This window comes from Oncorhynchus mykiss, chromosome 6 (assembly GCF_057628025.1).
Source record: "Oncorhynchus mykiss isolate SJ-2025 chromosome 6, ASM5762802v1, whole genome shotgun sequence".
Classification (NCBI taxonomy): domain Eukaryota; kingdom Metazoa; phylum Chordata; class Actinopteri; order Salmoniformes; family Salmonidae; genus Oncorhynchus; species Oncorhynchus mykiss.
This window is the reverse complement of record NC_143027.1, coordinates 20,971,231-20,994,850: the sequence shown is the minus strand read 5'-3', so window position 1 is coordinate 20,994,850 and position 23,620 is coordinate 20,971,231. Positions and strand designations below refer to the sequence as shown.

Here is a 23,620-nt window from a genome sequence, read left to right as displayed (position 1 = left end):
GTGCACACTCAGCCTATTATTGCCTCATATTCCTTAACTGACAACATTGTAACCAATGCCAGCCAAAATTAACCACAGGCTATAGGATTTAGCTCTGATTTTCTCTACATAATAACTGTCGGAGGGGTGTAAATAACATTGATTTCCTTTTAAAGGGGAGAATATGAGCCTTCCAAAGCCAGAAGTATTACTGTACTCCTAATATTTCAGCGAAAAACATTTGTTTTTCCAATCAGAAAAGGCAACACGCAGATAAATGACAGCGCACATGGCAAAATAGAGCTTCGATGTGATCAGAGCAAAAGTGGCATATATGAAAGCAAAGACATTCCAATAAATGATCGTTTCTAATTGAGGTTAGTTTGTTACAATTGAACTGTCCTGACTGTGCAGGCAATTCAAAAGAATCAGTTCAAAAGAGACCGAGACCGAAGTGTCCGGGAGCTGTGTGCGTGTGGGAGAGCCGGATCAACGCAAAAATCCTGTGAAACAGAAAGATGTTATCAGTCAATGAGAGGATTGCATGATATATTCTGCACAGGGATGCATGATTGGACAAAACAGATGAGAGTTTCATGTCTACTTGAATGTCCATTAGTCTCACGTGGAATTATCGCCTCGTTAAATTTCATTAAAGTGAAATTAACACTGCAGGGAAAATCACACCTCTACATCAGAGAGAGGGGTGCACATCAACAACCAAAACAAATACATTACACATCACCTCTGACTCTTTCTCTCTCCTCTCAAACAACCTGTCTTTATGTAAGAACTGACATACAGAAACATACACACAGACCGTCACACCCAAAATACATTATAGCCACAGACAAAGATAGCCACCTCAGACAGACATCCTCGCACTCAGACAGGCACACCAGAGGCTGATGGGAGGAGCTATAGGAGGACGGACACATTGTAATGGCTGGAATGGATTCAATGGAACGGAGTCAAACACGTTGTTTCCATGTGTTTGGTACCATTCCATTGAATCCATTCCAGCCATTATGAGTTGTCCACCTATAGCTCCTCCCACCAGCCTCCTCAGACACACACAGAACACTCACCATCTCTAGAGGAGAGGACCACAGACCTCTGGTCTAGAAGTGTGACTGGTTGGGGTCCAGGTCAGGACCAGGTTCCCTTAACTCTGCCTCCTCATGCAGTCAACTCTGACCCTTCAGCTAGCTCGAGATACAGGTAAATCAGCACAGCTGTGGAAAAAGCTGTGGGATACAATGATAGGCATTAGCACACTGTATTGCCTGACGACAAATGGAATTCTTCCACTGCTGTGTTGTTTGCTACATACTTCAGTCTGAGACCGCAATCACTGAAGTTAGTTGTTGTGATGTCAAAATGAGGAGTATTGTACAAAAAAAAAGTAGTTAGCGATTAGATAATCTCTACCCAATGCCGAATTTTCAAAACGGCTCTTTACCCACGTGTGTTCTGTCTCTGGCACAATCCATCGGTTTCTGGGACCAATCAGAACAGTTAGAATGTGTTTGCGTTTTACAAATCGTCAGAGGGGTACTCCGATCCAGGGTAGCAAACGGTGTAGGATCTTGAAATCTAAAACCCAGGATGGCACTGCTCAGGTAGCCTCATTTCCAACTTTTAGAGAAGTGGTTTGTCTGCACTTCCCCTTCCTGTCCTCTATTCGGGGAAGGTTATGTGAACCCAGGGAGGTTTATTTTGGGGTTGTGTTTATTTAGGTCATTTTCACTGCAGTAGACTTTATGAGCTGGGATTTTATGTTGGCAGAGGACTTCTTCCAAATGACATTCTGTCTGCACCATGTTACTGGCCAGGACAGATGAGCGCTCACTGAATAAGGCCTATTTAGCCTATCCACTTCAAATGGTGCGTCGCTCAACATTTGATGTATGACAATGTCAACTTCTCACTTAGTAAATCACATTGTTAACATGATTTCAAAGTTATGACTTACGCCAATTCCATAACTAACCTTGGATCCCACAGTCCTGGAGTCAGATCATAAATAACTGGACAAAAAATATATATATTTAAGTGTCAAATATGCACTAGCGGACGAGTCAAATTCCGGGACTTAAGAGTACACAAAGTCCTAATCCATGTTCCTGAAACCAACCATTTTAAAGTAACTTAGTGCAATTTAGTCCAGGGGGGAAGCTTTAATCTGTCTGCGAAATTGGCCCTTATGTAACAGAGGCACAGCTGGCTGCTTTAAAAAAAAAAACAGATTAGGCTAAGTGGTACACAATTTGAGCAGCGGGCAAGGCATAGAGCTCTCCATTTTGGTTCGCTAACAACTGCTCTTATTCAACGGGATTGATAAAGTAGTCTAAAGTGTCTTGATAGTGACACAGGAGGTCTCCTTCTCAAAAGGCCAAACCATCTGCCCAAGGACTCTCCAGTCCACTCACTTACAGGCTACATGAGGACAGTTTTGTCTATTCTTATAGTAATGTAACTTAACTTGCATGTTCATTTGAATGAAACAACTGGCCTAGAAGATGTTGTGGTTCCCTCAACTGTTTCATCTGTTCTCAAAAGCGTATTTATAGAGTCCCGCTGTGTCAGACTGGGCAACACATCCCTGATGGGGACTGCACAAACAACTGCATCTGTTATGAAATGTCCGGCTTAAAAGGAAAACACATTTTATATTTAGGATTATGCCTTCGTTAATACATTAATGGATCTATGAGAAAACAGTGCGATGTGCTGTATGCCTACAGCACACGTACAATGCTCTTATCAAAGTCTGTTCCTAAAAGCAGCTCAGAAAGGGCGTGTGTATGCATGTTCGTGTGCGCGCGCTCGTGTCCTCGTTTCAGGCCTAGCTGATTTCCTATTCACACAGGTTGGGTTTGGGTCTATGAGTCTATAGGAGCTGCAGCAGAGTACCCCTGTCCTGACCTGAGAGCTATCATTGTCTATTTCCCAGGTAATGGAAACATCATGTTCCCATGCATGAGTGAGCACTGAACAGCAGCAATCACAGTCCCATCCACTACACCTCATCAGACAGAGCCACATTGGCGGTACTGGGGAGGACAGAGAGCAAACAGGCAGCAAACGGTGCAAGTAGGCCAAAATGGACAAGACTACCATAGATGAATCTGTGCCCAAAACACAACTTTCATGCAGATCAAGTGGACACAATCAGGACAGCTTACATATAGGCTTGTAGACCTCGAGATAGAAGCCAATTCAGAGCTTCAGATTCAGAGCTTCAGATTCACCATCCGTGAGACTATTATTCACCAAGTCCATTGGACAAGCAGCAGGCCAACCTTGGGGGGGATATCTTTACAACAACTCTGGATTACGTGTGCGTGTCTAAAGTTTAAACCACTGCTCACATAGCTTTACCACTTAACTGGTGTCGAGGTAAAAGACTCAACCACTGTCACCACCAAACCTTCAACTGACTAGCCTGCAGCAACCAGCAAGTCAGTGACTACCCCAAGGGACCTAGAAAGTCCTCCATGGGAGAGCTGAAGGGAGAGCTAAATGTGTCAGAAAGAGGAGAGCCTCTTGGTGCTTGTTCAAAACACAGTGAAAGAGGAGAACGTTGTGCCTGTTCAAAAACTCTGGCATGAATATTTCAGTGCCAGTAAAACAGTCAGTAAAAAAGCCTCTATCAGTGATGCTGAAAACAGTTAGAGGCAGACTTCATGAGCAGTACATTAAAGTGCTGAAGAAGACATGTGAGGATAACAAAGGAAAGAGTCTGTCGAGGAGTAACTAGCTGGTGTTTATCTGAGGTTTGACATCACCTCAGGTAGGCCTATTTATTCACACACCTGCTCCAAACCAGGCCTACCATTGTGACAGTAACAAGAGGCAAATCGAGTTCTAGCCTTTATATGGAACTTAATTTGGGAATTTGGTCAACTATGTGGCTACTGGCTAGTAGTGTAGCTACAACCTGAGCATGATAATGCATTGCAAACCTCTTACAGGTGCAGTAGAGAATAATCTGCCCACACACGCTCAAACTGTTTTCATTTTTCATAGCACATTAAATAGTTGAGGAAGAAAGAAGCCCCGAGGTCATTCAATTCTGCCGTCTCGTTGGGTAAAGCACATATTTCAGACAAGGCCAAATGAGTGTTCTAAGTAAGACTTCGCTATTCCACACCATATACACTTGTTTCAGGCATCCTGCTCCCTGTGTGTGGAGAGTAGAAAGGGAGGGGGGGGCATGTCTATAAGAGCACACCTCTGGTGATCAGCATTTTATTAGTCATTATGGGATACTGTCTTTGATGTCTGGGATTCAGCCACCCAGCAATAAGCCAACAATAATCTTCAAAGATTGTGTGTGCGCATACGTGTGTAAGAGGAGATTAAAAAAAAACAGCAATTCAGCAATAATATCTTAAGACATCTTACCCATCAAGTCAGAGAGAGAACATTCCATCCATTAGGCCTTGATGACTGCCAACACTTAGTTGAGGCAGATATGGTTTCAGTTTAACAGTTGGGCTATGAAGCGACTGAATTCCAAAACATCCCCTTCTGAGCTGCGGAGCCTTGGGCATGGAACACTGGAATATGTTGATAGCAGGGAATTTGGGTGCTTTCAAAATGTATAACTATGCACACCCACAAACAGACAACCCATCATGTATTACGAAAAGGATTGAAGATAAAACAGGATCATTGAGATGGTTTAGTGGTCATTGTAGATGTACCATTGATCAATGGAATGCAATTAATCAATTTCAAAGTGGTCATATTACGAGTCCGAGGTGTCCATTACTGGACTCTTCCTTTCAACCTTTCTATCCTGCTCTTCAATGACATATCTGCTGGTTATAGTATGGCTTCTCCTATTACTGAAAAAGTAACACCCAAAAAGACTGGCAAGCAAAAACTGCATCACCACCACGGTACTGTTGACAGTAGCCTCACTGTTAGACGTGTGGTTGAGAAAACAGTGGTGTACTCTGTATAAACAAGACGCATAACACTAATTGCAAAACTAAATGTCACTCACACACTTCTCATTTACAAGCCGTGCACTCTATGCCCGTTTAGTTTAGCTTGACTGGGCCAGGGAGCCTGAGGAAATTAGGCTCAGGTTACCGTTTCCATTCTATAGGCAAGGACCAGTACCTGCTAGTCTGTGCACTCTGCTGCTTACTCTGCAGTAAAGGTGGGGCGATAAAATAAACATTATCGACACCGACCATAACGAACACTTATCGCAGGCATTTTGCTGATATCGTTCCTTAGGTTTACTAATAATGGTGATTGTTAATGGCTACAATCAAACTTGTAGTAGCTGTGGTTTAAAAGTGTCATTTAAAAATTAAATAAAAAATTCATCCATATCGCCCAAGTCTACAGTCTTGTACAGCAGGGGTTCCCAAACTTTTTCACTCAGGGCCCCCTTCCAGCATTGGGGAACATTCCGCATCCCCCCCTCCCTCCCTTTTGCACACACACACCACTTCTATTTCAATGGGCACAAGCACTGTTCATGACAAAAACTGTTCACTCATCTTGTTGGCGGAGAGAACATTTTGCAGGTTTAAAGCTCATTTCATGCAATTCTACACATTTTGTCATGGGGTGCAGATAAAATGTTGCCGTTTTGCCATGTCTTATGTGTGTTCATGTGTTATTTGAGGGACAAACATTACAGCAACATCTATGGACAAAAAAAAAACAGAGCAACATTTTGCACACATGGGCAAGTTGATCTGTACATTTCTGACAAGTTATAAATAGCTCTCTAAGGTCTGCAATGACAAGAATAAAGTGTACCTTGTGCATTCTACTATTACAACTTTTAGGAGTAAATTGAGATAAGTTGCATGATATGACAGGTGTACTTATACATCAAACAACCGCAAGTGAAAATATAAATATACAAAAACTCGAACCAACATAAGTTAATTTCGTCCTCTTTTCAATTGGTTTCTGACAATCCTTTTGAATTGTGAAATTACGTTAACTAGCTAGCCAAATGGCATGCCTTCCTACCTTGACAGACATCAATGATTAGATCACTGAAAGTCACTGGAAAATAAAAACATCCAGAAGAGTGCATGTCATATAAAGGGGGAAATAACAAGTAGCCACCTATCACGTTCAGAGAACGTTCGGGAATTTGCATGCTGCCTTGTTAAGTTGCTAGCAGCACCGCTGACCAACAGTGCAGCAGGATATGCATCCTTGCCTGCGCTATTTCAAGCAAAATTTGGCATTGAGTAAATACTTACATAGTTACAGTTCTTGAACCAAACCAAGGCAACACATCCCAAATATTTCAATGGTAGCTTTTTACTGGTAGGACTTCGTGTTTGCGCAACCAACTCCGTTTTCATCTCGGTTTGGGACAGCGTGGATTCAGCACCCGACAGCACACGCTTGTTTCTTGGTCACAACAGTGTCAGGCGCATTCACTGACCGTGGCAGCAACGAAGAGCGGAATAGTTGCGCACGCGCGTTATGGTTGTTCAGCGCTAAAACGTAAGACATATGACTGCATTTGGTAAGCAAATTATGCCTTGGAGAATTGGACTAGGCCTATATGATTGCGTGAGAATGAATATGACTGAAAATAAGTAGTGGGTGCTTGCTTTTTGTCCCAACATTTCACAGTGGGAATTATTCACAACCTCGAACAAGCCAATAAAACATTGGCTAGGCCTATAGAAACGGCATGGAATTAACCAGTGTTACTTAAAAACAAAGTCAATCAGCACAATAATTACATCCACCCCTGCACAATAAGACCAGGACATAATGTCAAACCTCAATGGTAGGAAAATGTCAGGGGTGGATATAATAGACATGTTACATGCATAATTATACAGTTTGTTAAATAACATCCATTAGTATATAGTTTCAGCTGAGAGTCTCTTGCACACTCCTTTCACATACACTCTGATTATGAGAATGAGTTATTGGCCTCACTCTGACAGCTGATAATTTAAGCCCTGTGTGCATCACCTCCAAACACACAGACACACAGACACACACACACACACACACACAGGCATTGGTGATGTTGACTCTTAGCCTGCAATATCATCAAGATCAATAGTTTGCTCTTTGCTTGATCTCCAGTGTCGGATCATTCATACACTGAATGCCCATGACTGTTTGATTCACTGTGCTAGACGTTATGGTTTTCAATTGTCATATTATAATAGTATCTTGTTTCATATGATAGTACTGTACTGTGCTATAGAACGGTCTCGTTTCAGGCTGTGAGATTGCTTGTGGTTCAGCTCCATCAGCAGAAGGCTCGGCTGGAGGGAGTGTTCTCAACCTGCGTCAGACAGCAGCAGGTGTACCTCAAGGTGAGACAGCCATTGCACTGCAGAGCAAGATCAGCAAACATGCAGGGGTTTGACAATGCGTATAGACAGGACACACTGCAGTGCTTAGATACCCAGGTAGTTGTGTCTCTGGTATTAATCAAGTCACATCAGACCTTCATATCTACAGGTTATGGAATGTGGCGTGGATACAACGATGTCCGAAAAATAATAACTCCTATGATTGAATCTTTCAATGCTAAACACTGCAATTATAGGAACCGTATACGACCATCTGGGTGTTCTGTAGGATAGTAGACAAGGAACAGCTATTTTCAACACTTACAAAATGAGGTGAAAAAGAAAGTATATAGAAGTGCAATGTGTTTCATCTTATCCTGTAGTGTGTGAGTTCACACACCAGCACCGAGTGTTTCTGCAGACACACCTGGCTGATACTGTCTGGCTTTATCGTAGCTTAAAATTATTGTCTGTATGTAGTTAATTTACATGACATATTCCTATATCAAAAGATAAATTAAAACTCAGGTATAAACAGGTATGAAACGTGTGTCTAGTCCAACTAATCATGTGATGTCATTGGCCGTGTTCGAGATCATCAAAAGGGTGATGTATCATGGGTAAATTGACTGATTTACAAATATTATTGAGGAGTTATTTATGATGCAAGGTGATTTGTAGAACATTCAGTCGGCAGTCGCCTGCACTAGGGGCTAGGGGGTGTTCGGGTCGGCAGGGGTGAACTCATAACGGCTTTCAACTTACTCTTGAAAGTTGTAAGAGTAGAATGCACAAAGTGCAATTTCGAAATTGGGTAGTGCATCATCAGTTTTCGTCTTTTCATGTCAGTCGTTCCACACCTTAGAAAGCTATTCATAACTTGTCAGAAATGTCCAGATCAACTAGCTCGTCAGCTAGCATTTTTTAGGTAGGTTTTTTAGCCCATATCACATGAATACACATTAGACACATTGCAAAATGTATAGAATTGCAAGAAAATTAGCTTTAAAACTGAAGAAAGAAGAATATTCAGTACATGAGAGTGCCTTGATTACTTCTGGAAGTTTGTTTTGGCTATTTCGGCATTGTTCATTATCCAGCATCAAGTTATGTTTACTCTATACTTAAGACATTGGTTTGAATCTTGGTTGTGCTTTTAGATTTTGAGAAAAATCACTGCAAAAACTGGATGAATCAACATTGTTTCCATTTCATTGAATCTACGTGGAAAACTGATTGGATTTTAAAAACGTCATCCATAAACCTTTTGTTGATTTAACATTGAATTCACATTAGTTGACAACTCAACCAAATGTAAATCAAAACTAGACGTTGAACTAGACGTCACTTCTCTCATTGACTTCTCAAACCCCAAACCCCGGCCTGCTATTTGGTCTGCTTCGCAAGCGATCCCGGATGTCTCGCTATGTTGCGCCTCTGGGTTTAGAAACTCTGTGACACAACTAATAACAACAACACTGAACAGCCCATCCAGATGTTAGAGATTAGCCTAGCTTTATTCCTCCCTCTGCCTCTCTCCCCCCATCTCTCTCCCCCTCTCTCTCTCTCTCTCTCTCTCTTCCTCTCTCTCTCGCTGCCTCTCTTTCTTGCTGCCTCGCTCTCTTCCTCTCCCTCTCTCTACCCCCATTCTGTTTTTTCTCTCTGACACAAACATTTCGCTCATTCTCTCTTTATCAGTGTCACCTTCACTGTCACCCTATTGATTTATTTTTCAATCCAACCCACTGTAGAATTTCTCCTGGTCTTTCCTTCCCAGATACCTGCACAGCAGCTTGGCCTTTACCTCTGCTGTGAGTTCCTATCAGGGGATCAGGACAGAGAGAGGGAACAAAGCAGAGCAGTCTGCTAAATCAACAGGGGATTGCTACTGGAGTGGTGACAGGGCATCAACTGCATTGGGAGAGGGGGGGGGGGGGGGGGGGGTGCTACCAGGCCAGTGAGCACATTACATGTAACATTAAGAGCTGTAATATGTGATACAGAAGGAGGAAGCATGTTGATGTGGAAGGGAGGGGATGTGAATGATATCGCGGTTCCCAGTAAATTGAGGTCATCTCAGTGTTTCGAATTAACTTGAGTATTTAAAACAGATTTTTATGTGAATTGGAGATTTTTAAAAAACAAATCTAATAAAATACATTCCTCCAAAAAAATCCCTTTTTCCTCCATGTTTACTCTGAAGCAAGCTGGAGCAGTCATACAGATTTGTTTCTTTTTACTTTACTCAACCCCAAGAGAGATGGATCCTGGCCCCAAAGCAAAGGAAAACCACATGAAGTCCTGAATTAGATCTGGGTATAAATAATTGATGGGCTGCTGCATGTTCACAACTACTCTGCTGATTCATGGGCATTCAAGGTCAAGAGGAAATGACTGCAGCTATATGGAGAGAAAGAGGATGGATGGCTAACACACCTCACTGCTGTTCAGCTGACAATAGTATGATAATAATATCATTATGGACACTTTTATCCAAAGCAAATTACAGTACTGTCAACACTGACAGTGATACATATATTCAGCATAAGTGGCCAATGAGAGCTTTGAACTCACAACCCTGATGCTACAAACACCATGCACTGACCTAACGCACTAGCCATTGAAAAATGTATGAATGAGGAGTGAAGACTATGAGAGATCCCTGATCCATTCAATAAAAACCTGTACTGAACTCATGCATCATTGAAGTATCATCGATACTGAACACATACATAATTGAAGCATGGCAGGAGAGCACTGTATAAAAATAACCATGTACTTGATTGCTATGCCAATGCCTCAGTCTCAGTAGACTGCAGTTCAGTTGCCACTCATGCATCAGTATAGATGCCCACACTAAGAAAAAAGGTGCTATCTAGAACCTAAAAAGGTTATTCGGCTGTCCCCATGGGATAACCCTTTGAAGAACCCTTTTGGGTTTCATGTAGAACCCTTTCTACAGAGAGTTCTACATGAAACCCAAAGGGTCCTCCTATTGGGAACAGTCGAAGAACCCGTTTGTAAACCTTTTTCTGAGTGCATCCTACACTGGGTTAGCCTGGCTGATGCGACTCACATGGTACACAGCAAGGGAGTGCTGTTACACACTGGTATGGACAGGAGAGCATTGATGGTGTAATATTCACACAGAAATTGTCTTGAGCTTTGATTGGTTCTCTCCGTTTTTTTTCCTGGGGTTGAGACATCTCATTGTTTAGACTTGAAAATTCAACAGTTGTTTTGGAAGGGGGCGGCACTCATGGGCTGTGTGGCTGTCAATGTGGGTGTATGGTTCTCCTGTCTTTCTCACTCAATCAGAAAAAACACAGCTCCCTTCATTATCAATGCATTGTGCCTACAATAGAATCTCTGTAGAAAGGGTTCTACATGAAACCCAAAAGGGTTCTTCAAAGGGTTATCCCATGGGGACAGCCGAAGAACCTTTCCAGACTAATCAGGAAGACTTCGAGTTTGGTGTCAGCCAGACTAACGGTGGGTAGCTTTTTTTTACATTTTTTTATTTCACCTTTATTTAACCATGTAGGCTAGTTGAGAACAAGTTCTCATTTGCAACTGCGACCTGGCCAAGATAAAGCATAGCAGTATGAGCAGACAACACAGAGTTACACATGGAGTAAACAATTAACAAGTCAATAACACAGTAGAAAACAAAGGGGGAGTCTATATACAATGTGTGCAAAAGGCATGAGGAGGTAGGCGAATAATTACAATTTTGCAGATTAACACTGGAGTGATAAATGATCAGATGGTCATGTACAGGAGATATTGGTGTGCAAAAGAGCAGAAAAGTAAATAAATAAAAACAGTATGGGGATGAGGTAGGTGAAAATGGGTGGGCTATTTACCAATAGACTATGCACAGCTGCAGCTTACCAATCTGTTTTAAAAATAAGGCAGCAACACTTCAAAATGTGATGTGATAACAGCTTCTGATAGCTCTGAGTCTGAAATGGAACTCTGTTACCTTTTTTAATGCACTACATTTGACCAAGGCCCACAACCTATTCCCTATGTGCACAAAAGTGGCGCACTACATAGGGAATAGAATGCCATTTCAGATCCAGCCGGACTGCCTTTTAAAAGGAACTGAGAGGTCCATCTGTCTGCTGTTGAAGGGAAATAAAAGAGGACATTGGTCGGCTCATACAAACCTTTTGTTTTCCTTTAAGCTCTAGCTGCACCTAGGTGGTTCCAAGCAGCAAAATGAGGCAGGAACCATTTTGATAGCCCGGCCTGGGACAAAACATTGTGTGGATCCAGCAAGGAAAGATCTACATTCTCAAAACCTCACTGGCCCAAGAAATAAATCATTTTATCAGGGCTGAGAAGACAGGTATGTTCACCTGGGAATTACTGCAGAGGAAGGTGATAAATCACACCAATTAAAAAGAGTTACTGCCTGTGATGTCTTCTCATGACCCATCAAATTATATGTCCCTACAAATGAGACACTGATTTAGGGAGAGATATTTTTACCTAGCTTTGACAGGTAAAGACATCATGAAAGCACGTTGAATTATGAAAAAGATATATGATACAGCTGCACATTTACAGGGTAAAATTTACAGGGTAAAATGTTTGCAATGAGCTCACAAAAAGATATCTAAGAAATGTCCCCATCCACATTCCCTTATTCACATGCATCTAGTCACAGAGCTTTCATATGACAAAGATGTAAACATTGCTGCTGTTGAAACACAAGCACCATTGTGCCTGGGGTCCCATAGAGTCACTTAAAAAAAAACGTTGCCTCCATCAGAAAGGGATACAAAGACAAAGAGTTTAGAGAACAAGAAGATCAGGATTTAATCAATACGTCAATGCATAAAATCAGGACGTCATGTCAGCTCTACAATAAAGGTCTGTGAGATTGCCATTGTCTCATTATTAAAATATATATTCCATGGGGAATATCCTCTCTATGATCATATGTTTCTAACACCCTTGGAACTTGGTCTAAAAATGAAGGTCTAAAAATGATTTGATAGGTATAGTGTACATGGTGTGCAGTGAAAATGTAACCCTAATAAATTAACATCTCAAAAGGCAGATGGTAATGCAGTGATGGGCCCATTTTAATTTGATAAACCAGATGTCCTCATAGACTTTGTGTTTATTTGCATTATAGAGACTTTGACAATGTCAAACACCAGACTTCACTTAATGTAAAAGATGTACAGTACAACAGCCCACATTCTGTCCTCATAACAACCATTGAACCTTGTAAAATCACCTTATAAAGATCAGCATTTTAAAAGTATTTTCCTCTGTTTATTACTTCATGAACTACATACTGGATTTAGTAGATGGACAATTGGCTTTGTTACAGTATCACCTTTCTTATTTTGAGTATACATTTCTAATGTTTATTGTTTGGTTTTAGTCTCCAAATAAATTTGACCTAAATCATAACACAAAATAACAGAGCCTTTATTAGATTTCTAGAGATAAAATTATAGTGTCTGGTCTTTGTCTGCTTCAGTACAACATATTCTAAGAGTTGCTCCTGCCACCTAGTGGTTGGAAAAGAAACAGAATTAGTCATGTCATTCCAAAAAGTGAGCATAACCATGTAGCAACATTTATTTTTTGTTGAAATGTCCCATTAAAAGGGGTTTAAATCCCAGTCCCAGTCCTGCCTATCTGAGGATGGGTTCAGCGGCGCTGCCCCTGGTTGGAGAGGGCCTGTGGGGGGAAAGCAGGCTCCCTCTGGGAGGGTCCCTGAGTGGAGGAGCCAGGCTCTCTGGACCAGAGGGTTTGGATGGGCTGGTCCTCTTCTGGGGTGGTGAGACTTTCCTGACAAACAGAGGCACTACGGTCACCAATACATTGACACAAATCGGTTTACATGTTTACATTTAAAAAATCCACTTAACATAAAACATCCCTCTGACCATTGAATTAAATAAAAACATTCCCCACAATAAAAACATTATCTACTGTAACTAAGTTACAATATGTATTAATATATACACTGATGACATTGCATTTCCTAATCTAAGAGTATTTTTGGCAAGCATAAAATGCAGCTCAATCACCTGTGCAGTTGAAGGCGGGTGCTCTTGGAGAGGGGTCCCATCTTGGACAGGATGTTGTTGTAGTTGTGTGTCCGTCGCGGTACAAGGCCCAGGTCTCCTGTCTTGAAGTGAGACAGCTGGGTGGTGTCCTTGAGAAGAGGACCAAGAAGCCCTGATGATCTGGAGGAGGGTGTAGGAAACAAGTATGCATGTCATTTAAGAAACATAGTGAGCTAGAGAAATACACTATATATACAAAAGTATGTGGACACTTTTCCAAAATTGGTGGATTTGGCTATTTTAGCCACAACCGTTGCTGACAGGTGTATAAAATCAAGCACATGCCTTGCAAACTCCATAGACAAACATTGGCAGTTGCATGGCCTTACTGAAGAGCTCAGTGACTTTCAATGTGGTACCGTCATAGGATGTCACCTTTCCAACAAGTCAGTTCAACAAATTTCTGCCCTGCTAGAGCTGCTCTGGTCAACACTAACTGCTGTTATTGTGAAGTGGAAATGTCTAGGCACAACAACAGCTCAGCCGTGAAGTGGTAGGCCACATAAGCTCACAGAACAGGACTGCTGAGTGCTGAAGCGCGGACCGCTTAAAATTGTCTGTCCTCGGTTGCAACACTCACTACCGAGTTCCAAACTGCCTCTGGAAGCAATGTCAGCACAAGAACTGTTCGTCGGGAGCTTCATGAAATGGGTTTCCATAGCCGAGCAGCTGGACACAAGCCTACGATCACCATGTGCAATGACAAACGTTGGGTGGAGTGGTGTAAAGCTCGCCGACAATAGACTCTGGAGCAGTGGAAACGCATTCTCTGCGTTCTCTGGCAGACCGATGGACGAATCTGGGTTTGGCAGATGCCAGGAGAACACTACCTACCCGAATGCATAGTGCCAAATGTAAAGTTTGGGGGAGGAGGAATAATGGTATGGGGTTGTTTTTCATGGTTTGGGACCTTTAGTTCCAGTGAAGGTAAATCTTAACGCCATCATACAATGACATTCTAGACCATTCTGTGCTTTGTGGCAATAGTTTGAGGAAGGCCCTTTCCTGTTTCAGCATGACAATGCCCCCGTGGACAAGCGGGCTCCATACAGAAATGGTTTGTCGAGATCGGTGTGCAAAAACTTGACTGGCCTGCACAGAGCCCTGACCTCAATCCCATCGAATTGAACACCTTAGGGATGAATTGGAGTGCCGACTGCGAGCCTAACATCTGTGCCCGACCTCACTAATGTTCTTGTGGCTGAATGGAAGCAAGTCCCGGCAGCAATGTTCCAACATCTAGTGGAAAGCCTTCCCAGAAGAGTGGAGGCTGATATAGTAGCAAAGTGGGGACCAACTCCATATTAATGCCCATTATTTTGGAATGTGATGTTGGATGATGTTGACCATGTAGTGAATCTTGAGCTTCTTGATAATCATACCATATGGCAACAATGTACTAACTCTTGCAACATAAAAAAAATAAACAGTAATTGTTATAGAATAATTATGTTGCTGTAGTTCTGTATTGACAGCTTTCTCCAAGACTGTGCTAATGTACAGAGTAAACCTGCACAATGGTTACTAGTGCACTAGCTCACATCTGCTACACTAGCATTAGATGAGAGGAAGGCAGTACGTAGGCAGCCTCCAGTACCTTCCTGGGCCAGGGCCGGTCTTGAGCTCGTGGAGGGAGTCTCCCTCTGGGATGAAGTCCTTCATGGCAGGCCCTTTCCCCAACAGAGCAGCACTGTCCAACACAGCCAACAGCTTCTGCATCATTTGGTTCCTCCGCACCAGAGTCTTCACCTCAGAGTCCTCCTCTTTAGGCACCTCCTGTTAGGATAGGCGAAGGAGTTACGTTAGTGCTACTAATCACATTTCCAACTGGTGAGCAAATGCAAGGTAAATCTAACCACAAGTGTTAATTACTCATCTCAATGTGGAAACATTTTACACACGTGTTTATAACTAAAGTAACAACATTCTGACTCATAACCACAATGTAATGACACAATAATTGCTTCAGGAAACAGTTTATAATACATAGAAGACTATCTACACGCATGCAATGTTTACACCAGTGGAGGAAGGGGAGAACCATCCTCAGTGAATTTTAGAAAAAATCTCAATTGAAAAAATAAGTTAAGTCCTTTTTAGATCAAATCGTATTAGTCCCATGCGCCAAATACAACAGGTGTAAACCTTACAGGGAAATGCTTACTTACGAGCCCCTAACCAACAATACAGTTTAAAAAAATAGTATGAATAAGCATAAGAAATAAAAGTAACAAGTAATTAAAGAGCAGCAGTAAAATAACAATAGCGAGACTATATACAGAGGGGGGTACCGGTACAGAGTCAATGTGCGGGGGCACCGGTTAGTTGAGGTAATATGTACATGTAGGTAGAGTTATTAAATGGATTATGCATAGATGATAACAACAGAGAGTATCAGCGGTGTAAAAAGGGGGGGGGGGGGGGCAATGCAAATAGTCTGGGTAGCCATTTGATCAGATGAACATCTCATCAAATGGCTACCCAGAAGCTGTTTAGAAGCCTCTTGGACCTAGACTTGGCGTTCCGGTACCGCTTGCTATGCAGTAGCAGAGAGAAGTCTATGACTAGGGTGGCTGGAGTCTGACAATTTTTAGGGCCTTCCTCTGAAGCTTGGCCCCGGTGAGGTACTGGGCCGTACGCACTACCCTCTGTCGTGCCTTGCGGTCGGAGGCCGAGCAGTTTCTATGCCAGGCAGTGATGCAGCTACTCAGGATGCTCTTGATGGTGCAGCTGTAAAACCTTTTGAGGATCTGAGGACCCATGCCAAATCGTTTCCATCTCCTGAAGGGGAATAGGTTTTGTCATGCCCTCCTCACGACTGTCTTGGTGTGCTTGGACCATGTTAGTTTGTTGGTGATGTGGACACCAATGACATTCAAGCTCTCAACCTGCTCCACTACAGCCCCGTCGATGAGAATGGGGGTGTGCTTGGTCTTCTTTTTCCTGTAGTCCACAATCATCTCCTTTGTCTCGATCATGTTGAGGGAAAGGTTGTTGTCCTGGCACCACACGGCCAGGTCTCTGACCTCCTCCCTATAGGCTGTCTCGTCATTGATCAGGCCTACCACTGTTGTGTCATCGGCAAACTTAATGATGGTGTTGGAGTCGTGCCTGGCAGTTCAGTCATGAGTGAACAGGGAGTACAGCAGGGGACTGAGCACGTACCCCTGAGGGGCCCCTGTGTTGAGGATCAATGTAGCGGATGTGTTGTTACCTACCCTTACCACCTGGATCCTACCCTTACCACCTGGACCCCCACCCCCCCTCCGCCCCAGCCAATGTAAACCTTTAAACAGGTCAACATTCCGACAGCCTTTGGTGATCACACAGTCTTCTGGAACAGCTGGTGCTCTCATGCATGTTTCAGTGTTATTTGCTTCGAATCAAGCATAGAAGTAGTTTAGCTCATCTGGTAGGCTGGTGTCACTGGGCAGCCCTCGGCTGTGCTTCCCTTTGTAGTCTGTAATAGTTTGCAAGCCCTGACACATCCAACAAGCGTCAGAGCCAGTGTAGTACGATTTGATCTTAGTCCTGTATTGACACTTTGCTTGTTTGATGGTTCGTCGGAGGACATAGCGGGATTTCTTATCAGCTTCCGGGTTAGAGTCCCGCTCCTTGAAAGCGGCAGCTCTAGCCTTTAGCTCAGTGCGGATCTTGCCTGTAATCCATGGCTTCTGGTTGAGGGGTACGGTCACTGTGGGGATGACGTCATCGATGCACTTATTGATGAAGCAAATGACTGATGTGGTGTACTCCTCAATGCCATTGGAGGAATCCCGGAACATGTTCCAGTCTATCCTAGCAAAACAGTCCTGTAGCTTTAATCTGCTTCATCTGACCACTTTTTTATTGATTGAGTCACTGGTGCTTCCTGCTTTAATTTTTGCTTGTAAGCAAGAATCAGGAGGATAGAATTACGGTCAGATAAACCAAATGGAGGGTGAGGGAGAGCTTTGTATGCGTCTCTGTGTGTGGAGTAAAGGTGGTCCAGAGTTGTTTTCCCTCTGGTTGCCCATTTAACATGCTGATAGAAATTTGGTAAGACAGATTTAAGTTTCCCTGCATTAAAGCCCCCGGCTACTAGGTGTGCCGCCTCTGGTTGAGCGTTTTCCTGTTTGCTTGGTGGAATACAGCTCATTCAGTGCGGTCTTAGTGCTTGCATCAGTCTGTGGTGGTATGTAAAAAATACAAATGAAAACTCTCTAGTTAGATAGTGTGGTCTACAGCTTATCATGAGATACTCTACCTCAGGCGAGCAAAACTTCAACACTTTAGATATCGTACACCAGCTGTTATTTACAAAAATACATAGTCCGATGCCCCTTGTCTTACCAGACGCCGCTGTTCTGTCCTGCCGATACAGCGTATAACTAGCCAGCTGTATGTTGATAATGTCGTTGTTCAGCCACGACTCCGTGAAGCATAAGATATTACAGTTTTGATAGTTTAATCTTCTGCGTAGGTCATCAAATAGTAGAATGGAAGGAAGTGGGGCTTTATTCGATCGCCTATCACTTCTCAGAAGGCAGCCTGGCCTCTGGCCCCTTTTTCTCCACCTTCTCTTCACGCAAATTATGGGGATCTGGGCCTGTTCCCAGGAAAGCAGTATATCATTCACGTCGGGCTCCTCGGACTTGTTAAATTAATTAAAGGATTCTGCCAGTCCGTGGTGAGTAATCACAGTTCTAATGTCCAGGAGTTATTTTCGGTCATAAGAGACGGTAGCAGCAACATTATGTACAAAATAAGTTACAAACAACGCTAAGAAACAAACAAAAAACCACAACTGGTTAGGAATACGTAAAACGTCAGCCTTGTTCTCTGCCGCCATCTTGTCACACATGACACCAAATAATTGATTAAAACACACTGTTTTGTAATGGTCTATAGTAGCCTCAGCAGCACTCTGTAGGACAGCACCATGGTGTAGCCGGAGAACACCTAGTTTCAGTCCTCCTCTGGGTACATTGACTTCAATACAAAACATAGGAAGCTCGTGTTAAACGGCACCGACCGCCTTTGGTTTACACTGCTATGATTTTGATTCCTAGCACTTCTTTACCATGAGGGCCTGTTTCAGGGCGAATGCAGCCGCCTGTAGGATGGTCTCCAGTTGTCCTCTCACGTCCCTCTCCTCCTCCAGCACTCTCCCCAGCCTGTTTGCCTCGGCACAGTTCCTCCCTGTCTCCTCCAACAGAGAGGCCTGCACCTGCCTGTAGGAACAAACCAGAAGGTTGGGGTTAATTACTAATTCAGTTCTTCAATATCAATTGGGTTAAAAACAAAATACAAAAGACAAGAATTATACTTTTCAGGAAGTTCCATGCATGCAGTTCCATTGAAATTCAATAGATTTTGTGAGAATTAGTTTGACTGTTAATCTCACTCGTCGCTGGCATTTGAGGCCTTTGTGTAACAATAAACTGACTAGGGGAGCACCTGACATTTAAATGTCACAGTCACAGGCTGAATGAATTATTATTTCTTTGTCTGACATGAATAAGATATACTGTATCATTGTTACACATTAATGTCAGTTAGCCAGGCAAAATACTAATTAAATCATGTACAGGGCCGCAGTCCTGCTGGTTTTGGTTTCTCCAAGGCATTGATCAGTAAATTACACTGACTGCTCAGAGAACAGTCACTGAATGACAAGGAACAAAACCAGCAGACACTGCGGTTTACCAGGACCAGAATTGTGGACCCCTGATGTACAAAACAGGAACTCTGGAGTATTTTTGAAATCTGAATGGAAACATCAGACCTTAGGGCATGCATCTCTGCCAGCAGTACAACATGATCCTTCTGCAGTTGTTGATGCTCCTCTTGAGCCCTAGCATACTCCTCCAGCTCAGCCTGCATCTGCTTACACTTCTCTGTGAGCTGATGGATCACCTGATGAAAAGAGAAGAGGAGCAGAGAGGAAGAGCAGGGTAACCTGTCAGCAATCAAATCAGGCTTCAGACAGGTCCTGTCATTATCATGTGGAGCTGTTGATACACCAAAATCATGCAAGCTGACAATCATCGCTCTCACCCCTTATCCCTCCCCAGTACCTTCTGGTTGCTGAGGCTCTTACGGGTCATCTTGTTGAACAAGGGCTCCAGGACCTCCATCTCTCTGCGAATATGCTTCTCTTTATCCCTCAGATCCTCGTTCTCCTCCAGCAGCTGCTTGCTCTTGTCTGACAGCTGACTAAGCTGGGCCGTCACAGACACATTCTCGTGGATGGCCCTCATGGTCGTCTCTGGCATCTTCCTGTCCGACACGCGCCGAAACTCGGCTGCCACCGCCGCCACGTGCTGCTGCATCTCCTTCTTTAGTCTAGAGGGGGCAGGGAGGGAGGACAGCATGAGCAGGAGCTCATGACCAGATCATACAGTGTACAAATGGCTTCTTAAATAATGGCATTGACCTGTCATTGTCCAGCACAGCCTTCCTCTCCAGGCTGTAGATGACTGTGTGGTGCTCCTGTCTCTGCTTCCCAAGCTGCTCCTCCAGGCCTTCCAAGTGGGCCATCAGCTCCTCCTTTTGTACACGGAACTCCTCGAGAGCTGCTAGCTTACCCGCTGCATGGGGATGGAGATAGGAGTAATACAATTACAGTTGAAGTGGGAAGTTTACATACACTTAGATTGGAGTCATTAAAACTTGTTTTTCAATCCACTCCACAAATTTCCTTGTTAACAAACTATAGTTTTGGCAAGTCGGTTAAGACATCTACTTTGTGCATGACACAAGTAATTTTTCCAACAATTGTTTACGGACAGATTATTTCACTTATAATTCACTTTATCACAATTCCAGTAGGTCAGAAGTTTACATACACTAAGTTGACTGTGTCTTTAAATAGCTTGGAAAATTACAGAAAATTATGTCACGGCTTTAGAAGCATATAATAGGCTAATTGACATAATTTGAGTCAATTGGAGGTGTACCTGTGGATGTATTTCAAGGCCAACCTTCAAAATCATTGCCTCTTTGCTTGACATCATGGGAAAATCAACAACAAAAAAATTGTAGACCTCCACAAGTCTGGTTCATCCTTGGGAGCAATTTCCAAACACCTGAAGGTACCACGTTTATCTGTACAAACAATAATACACAAGTATAAACACCGTGGGACCACGCAGCCATCATACCGCTCAGGAAGAAGACGCGTTCTGTCTCCTAGAGATGAACGTACTTTGATGCGAAAAGTGCAAATCCATCCCAGGACAACAGCAAAGGACCATGTGAAGATGCTGGAGGAAACAGGTACAAAAGTATCTATATCCACAATAAAATGAGTCCTATATCGACATAGCCTAATAGACCGCTCAGCAAGGAAGAAGCCACTGCTCCAAAACCGCCATAAAAAAGCCAGACTACAGTTTGTAACTGCACATGGGGACAAATATTGTACTTTTTGGAGAAATGTCCTCTGGTCTAATGAAACAAAAATAGAACTGTTTGGCCATAATGACCATCTTTATGTTCGGAGGAAAAGGGGGGATGCTTGCAAGCCGAAGAACAACATCCCAACCGTGAAGCACGGGGGTGGCAGCATCATGTTGTGGGGGTGCTTTGCTGTAGGAGAGACTGGTGCACTTCACAAAATAGATGGCATCATGAGGAAAGGAAAAGTATGAGGATATATTGAAGCAACATCTCAAGACATCAGTCAGGAAGTTAAAGCTTGGTCGCAAATGGGTCTTCCAAATGGACAATAACCCCAAGCATACTTCCAAAGTTGTAGAAAAATGGCTTAAGGACAACAAAGTCAAGGTATTGGAGTGGCCATCACAAAGCACTGACCTCGATCCTATAGAAAATGTGTGGGCAGAACTGAAAAAGTGTGTGTGAGCAAGGAGGCCTACAAACCTGATTCTGTTACACCAGCTCTGTCAGGAGGAATGGGCCAAAATTCACCCAACTTATTGTGGGAAGCTTGTGGAAGGCTACCCGAAACGTTTGACCCAAGTTAAACAATTTAAAGGCAATGCTACCAAATACTAATTGAGTGTATGTAAACTTGGAATGTGGGAATGTGATGAAAGAAATAAAAGCTGAAATAAATCATTCTCTCTACTATTATTCTGACATTTCACATTCTTAAAATAAAGTGGTGATCCTAACTGACCTAGGACAGGGATTTTTTACTAGGATTAAATGTCAGGAATTGTGAAAAACTGAGTTTAAATGTATTTGGCTAAGGTGTATGTAAACTTCCAACTTCAACTGTAAATGATCAAAGTTTGATCAGACATTTTAGAGCTGGTTTTAAATAAAAGTCTGGTGGTGGATCATGTGGATGGAATGTTATGGTGTCGAGGTTCTTAGTATCTTACCAAGGACCATGTTCTCTGAGGTGAGCTTGTCCTTGTTCTCCTGGAACTCTTGGCGAAGTTGACTGAGCTGCAGCTCAAAGGAGTCCTTCTCAGCTTCCTTGGCCTGCTGCAGTCCCACCAGTCTCTCCAACAAGTCTGTTAGCTCATCCTCCTTCTGGGCCAGCGAGCGCTTCAGGTAGAGCACAATGTCTTTCTTCTCCTTCTCAACGGTGAAATACTGAGAGGAGAAGTCCTTCTGTTGCACCTCCAACTCATCACATTTGTGCTGATATCTGCAAATATGAGGTGAGAAAATAGGATGATGGTGGGATTCAGTCATGGAAACTTGATTGGAATGTTTAGTTTCATATTCATGATTTAGTTTCATATTATTATGGTGTATTTTGTTTTAAACGTTAATGTGCAGTATTTTATAAATAACACATATTTTAATTATTTGCATTAGTCCTAACTGATTCGTGTTTGATTGACAATTTTACGCACATGCACCGCAGTTTTCATAACGGCAATGGGTTCTATTTTATCATTATGTGGTTATATTGTTCCAACAATAATCTGATGGTGTCAGTGCGTGTTGATTTGCAACATTATTTCTTATTCAGAGGATGAGAGATTAGCCTAAATATGAATAGAAATGATCTGTGCGGACCACCCAATGAAAACTCTCACTTTTCCAATTGTTCCTCCAAGTCTCGTATCTGCGACCGGTAGAAATCTTTTCCACTTTCAGACAATGCGTCGTCAAAACACGTTTTGTCTCCAAATCCAATGATCTCTTTTTTGGTTGATTTATCTCCGCTTTTCTTTCCATTCTTTTTTGGCATATTTGCAATGAAACGTTGTGATTGCACTATTAAACAACTCGGCAACCACAACACACGTTGTTACCAAGAGAATGACGTCAGGTGCTGACCCGTTGAATTGGAATGTCAGTCTGCGCCAAGTCTCGCTGACTGCAGTGTGTAGTTCGGGGCCGGGCTCGACGTTTGACCCCGCCCACTTTTTTTTGGTCCATCTGAGTTTTGACAGTCCCACACTGAATACAAACACACAAGTTTGTGCAAGGCACACGTTGAATACAAACGTATTTCATTTTTGAAGATCATAAGAAATATTATATAAAGTGGTACCAACATATGTGTTGTAACGTTTTTTGCTTCATCCTATATTTGAGGCCAGCTACTGATATTGTTGCAGGGAACAACAGACTTGTCATGTACTGTTAAAATTGTGCTGATAAATGTTATAACTTTGCAATTATATTATTTAATTGAGTGTATATATATATATATATATATATATATACACACACATATACACACACACACACAGTTACTACCCATCCTGATTTATACTGCTATTTACTTTCCACATGAGAATGGTGACAGAATATACCATACAGACATACTGACAAGCTGAATGTGCTTTGTACATGAAGTTATACCAGCTCCAGTACAGAGATCAGAGACTCGGGTGACTTCTACGTCATCTTTACTAAACAACACAATTAACAATTGAAACAATTAACACAGCAGACAAAAACAAGGTTTGACCACTCCTCAAAAATGGCTTCACTCCTACTCCTCAAAAGAGGCAGACAGTCATTTTTTTGTTGTCAACTGCCTCCACATAGAACATCAACTGCCTCCACATAGAACATCTCATAATCTCTCTGTAGCTGGAACATGAACGGTTCCTAGAGGATAATATGTTCCTCTTCATCCAGGCCATCATACAACCGTAGTTCTTTAAGGGTTGTAATGCGGTCTACCCCACCCATCCAAACTACACTAGGGAGGTAAACGGTGCCTTTAAATGTTTTGTCGTTCCCTTGCTGCCTCTAGGGTGTTAATTTGAAGAACATCTGATTCCTTGAAGAAAAAGGAAGAATAAATAT

At 42.6% G+C, this 23,620-nt stretch overlaps 2 protein-coding genes across 3 annotated transcripts in view; both read right to left on the bottom strand.

Moving 5' to 3' along the window:
• LOC110525457 (spermatid perinuclear RNA-binding protein) overlaps window positions 1–6,451 on the bottom strand; it is a 42,270-nt gene extending 35,819 nt beyond the window's left edge. Inside the window, exons 1-2 of one of the 2 annotated variants that reach the window (XM_021605582.3) lie at window positions 6,228–6,451; window positions 1,068–1,226 (exon numbers count right to left, since the gene is read on the bottom strand). In XM_021605582.3, coding sequence (XP_021461257.3) covers window positions 1,068–1,070 — 3 coding nt within the window. In that variant the 5' untranslated portion in view covers window positions 1,071–1,226; window positions 6,228–6,451. The remainder of the gene's footprint in view (window positions 1–1,067; window positions 1,227–6,227) is intronic. The other variant, XM_036979592.2, reaches the window with a different exon arrangement.
• A 5,959-nt stretch (window positions 6,452–12,410) lies between these two features.
• cfap157 (cilia and flagella associated protein 157) lies at window positions 12,411–22,685 on the bottom strand. Its single transcript, XM_021605580.3, has 9 exons — window positions 22,393–22,685; window positions 21,724–21,995; window positions 19,809–19,962; window positions 19,450–19,717; window positions 19,158–19,288; window positions 18,453–18,603; window positions 14,988–15,166; window positions 13,352–13,510; window positions 12,411–13,109 (listed from the first exon to the last, which is right to left on the bottom strand). The coding sequence occupies exons 1-9, from the start codon at window positions 22,545–22,547 to the stop codon at window positions 12,953–12,955; spliced, it is 1,626 nt and encodes a 541-aa protein (XP_021461255.3). The 5' UTR covers window positions 22,548–22,685; the 3' UTR covers window positions 12,411–12,952.
• Between the last annotated feature and the right edge of the window lie 935 nt (window positions 22,686–23,620).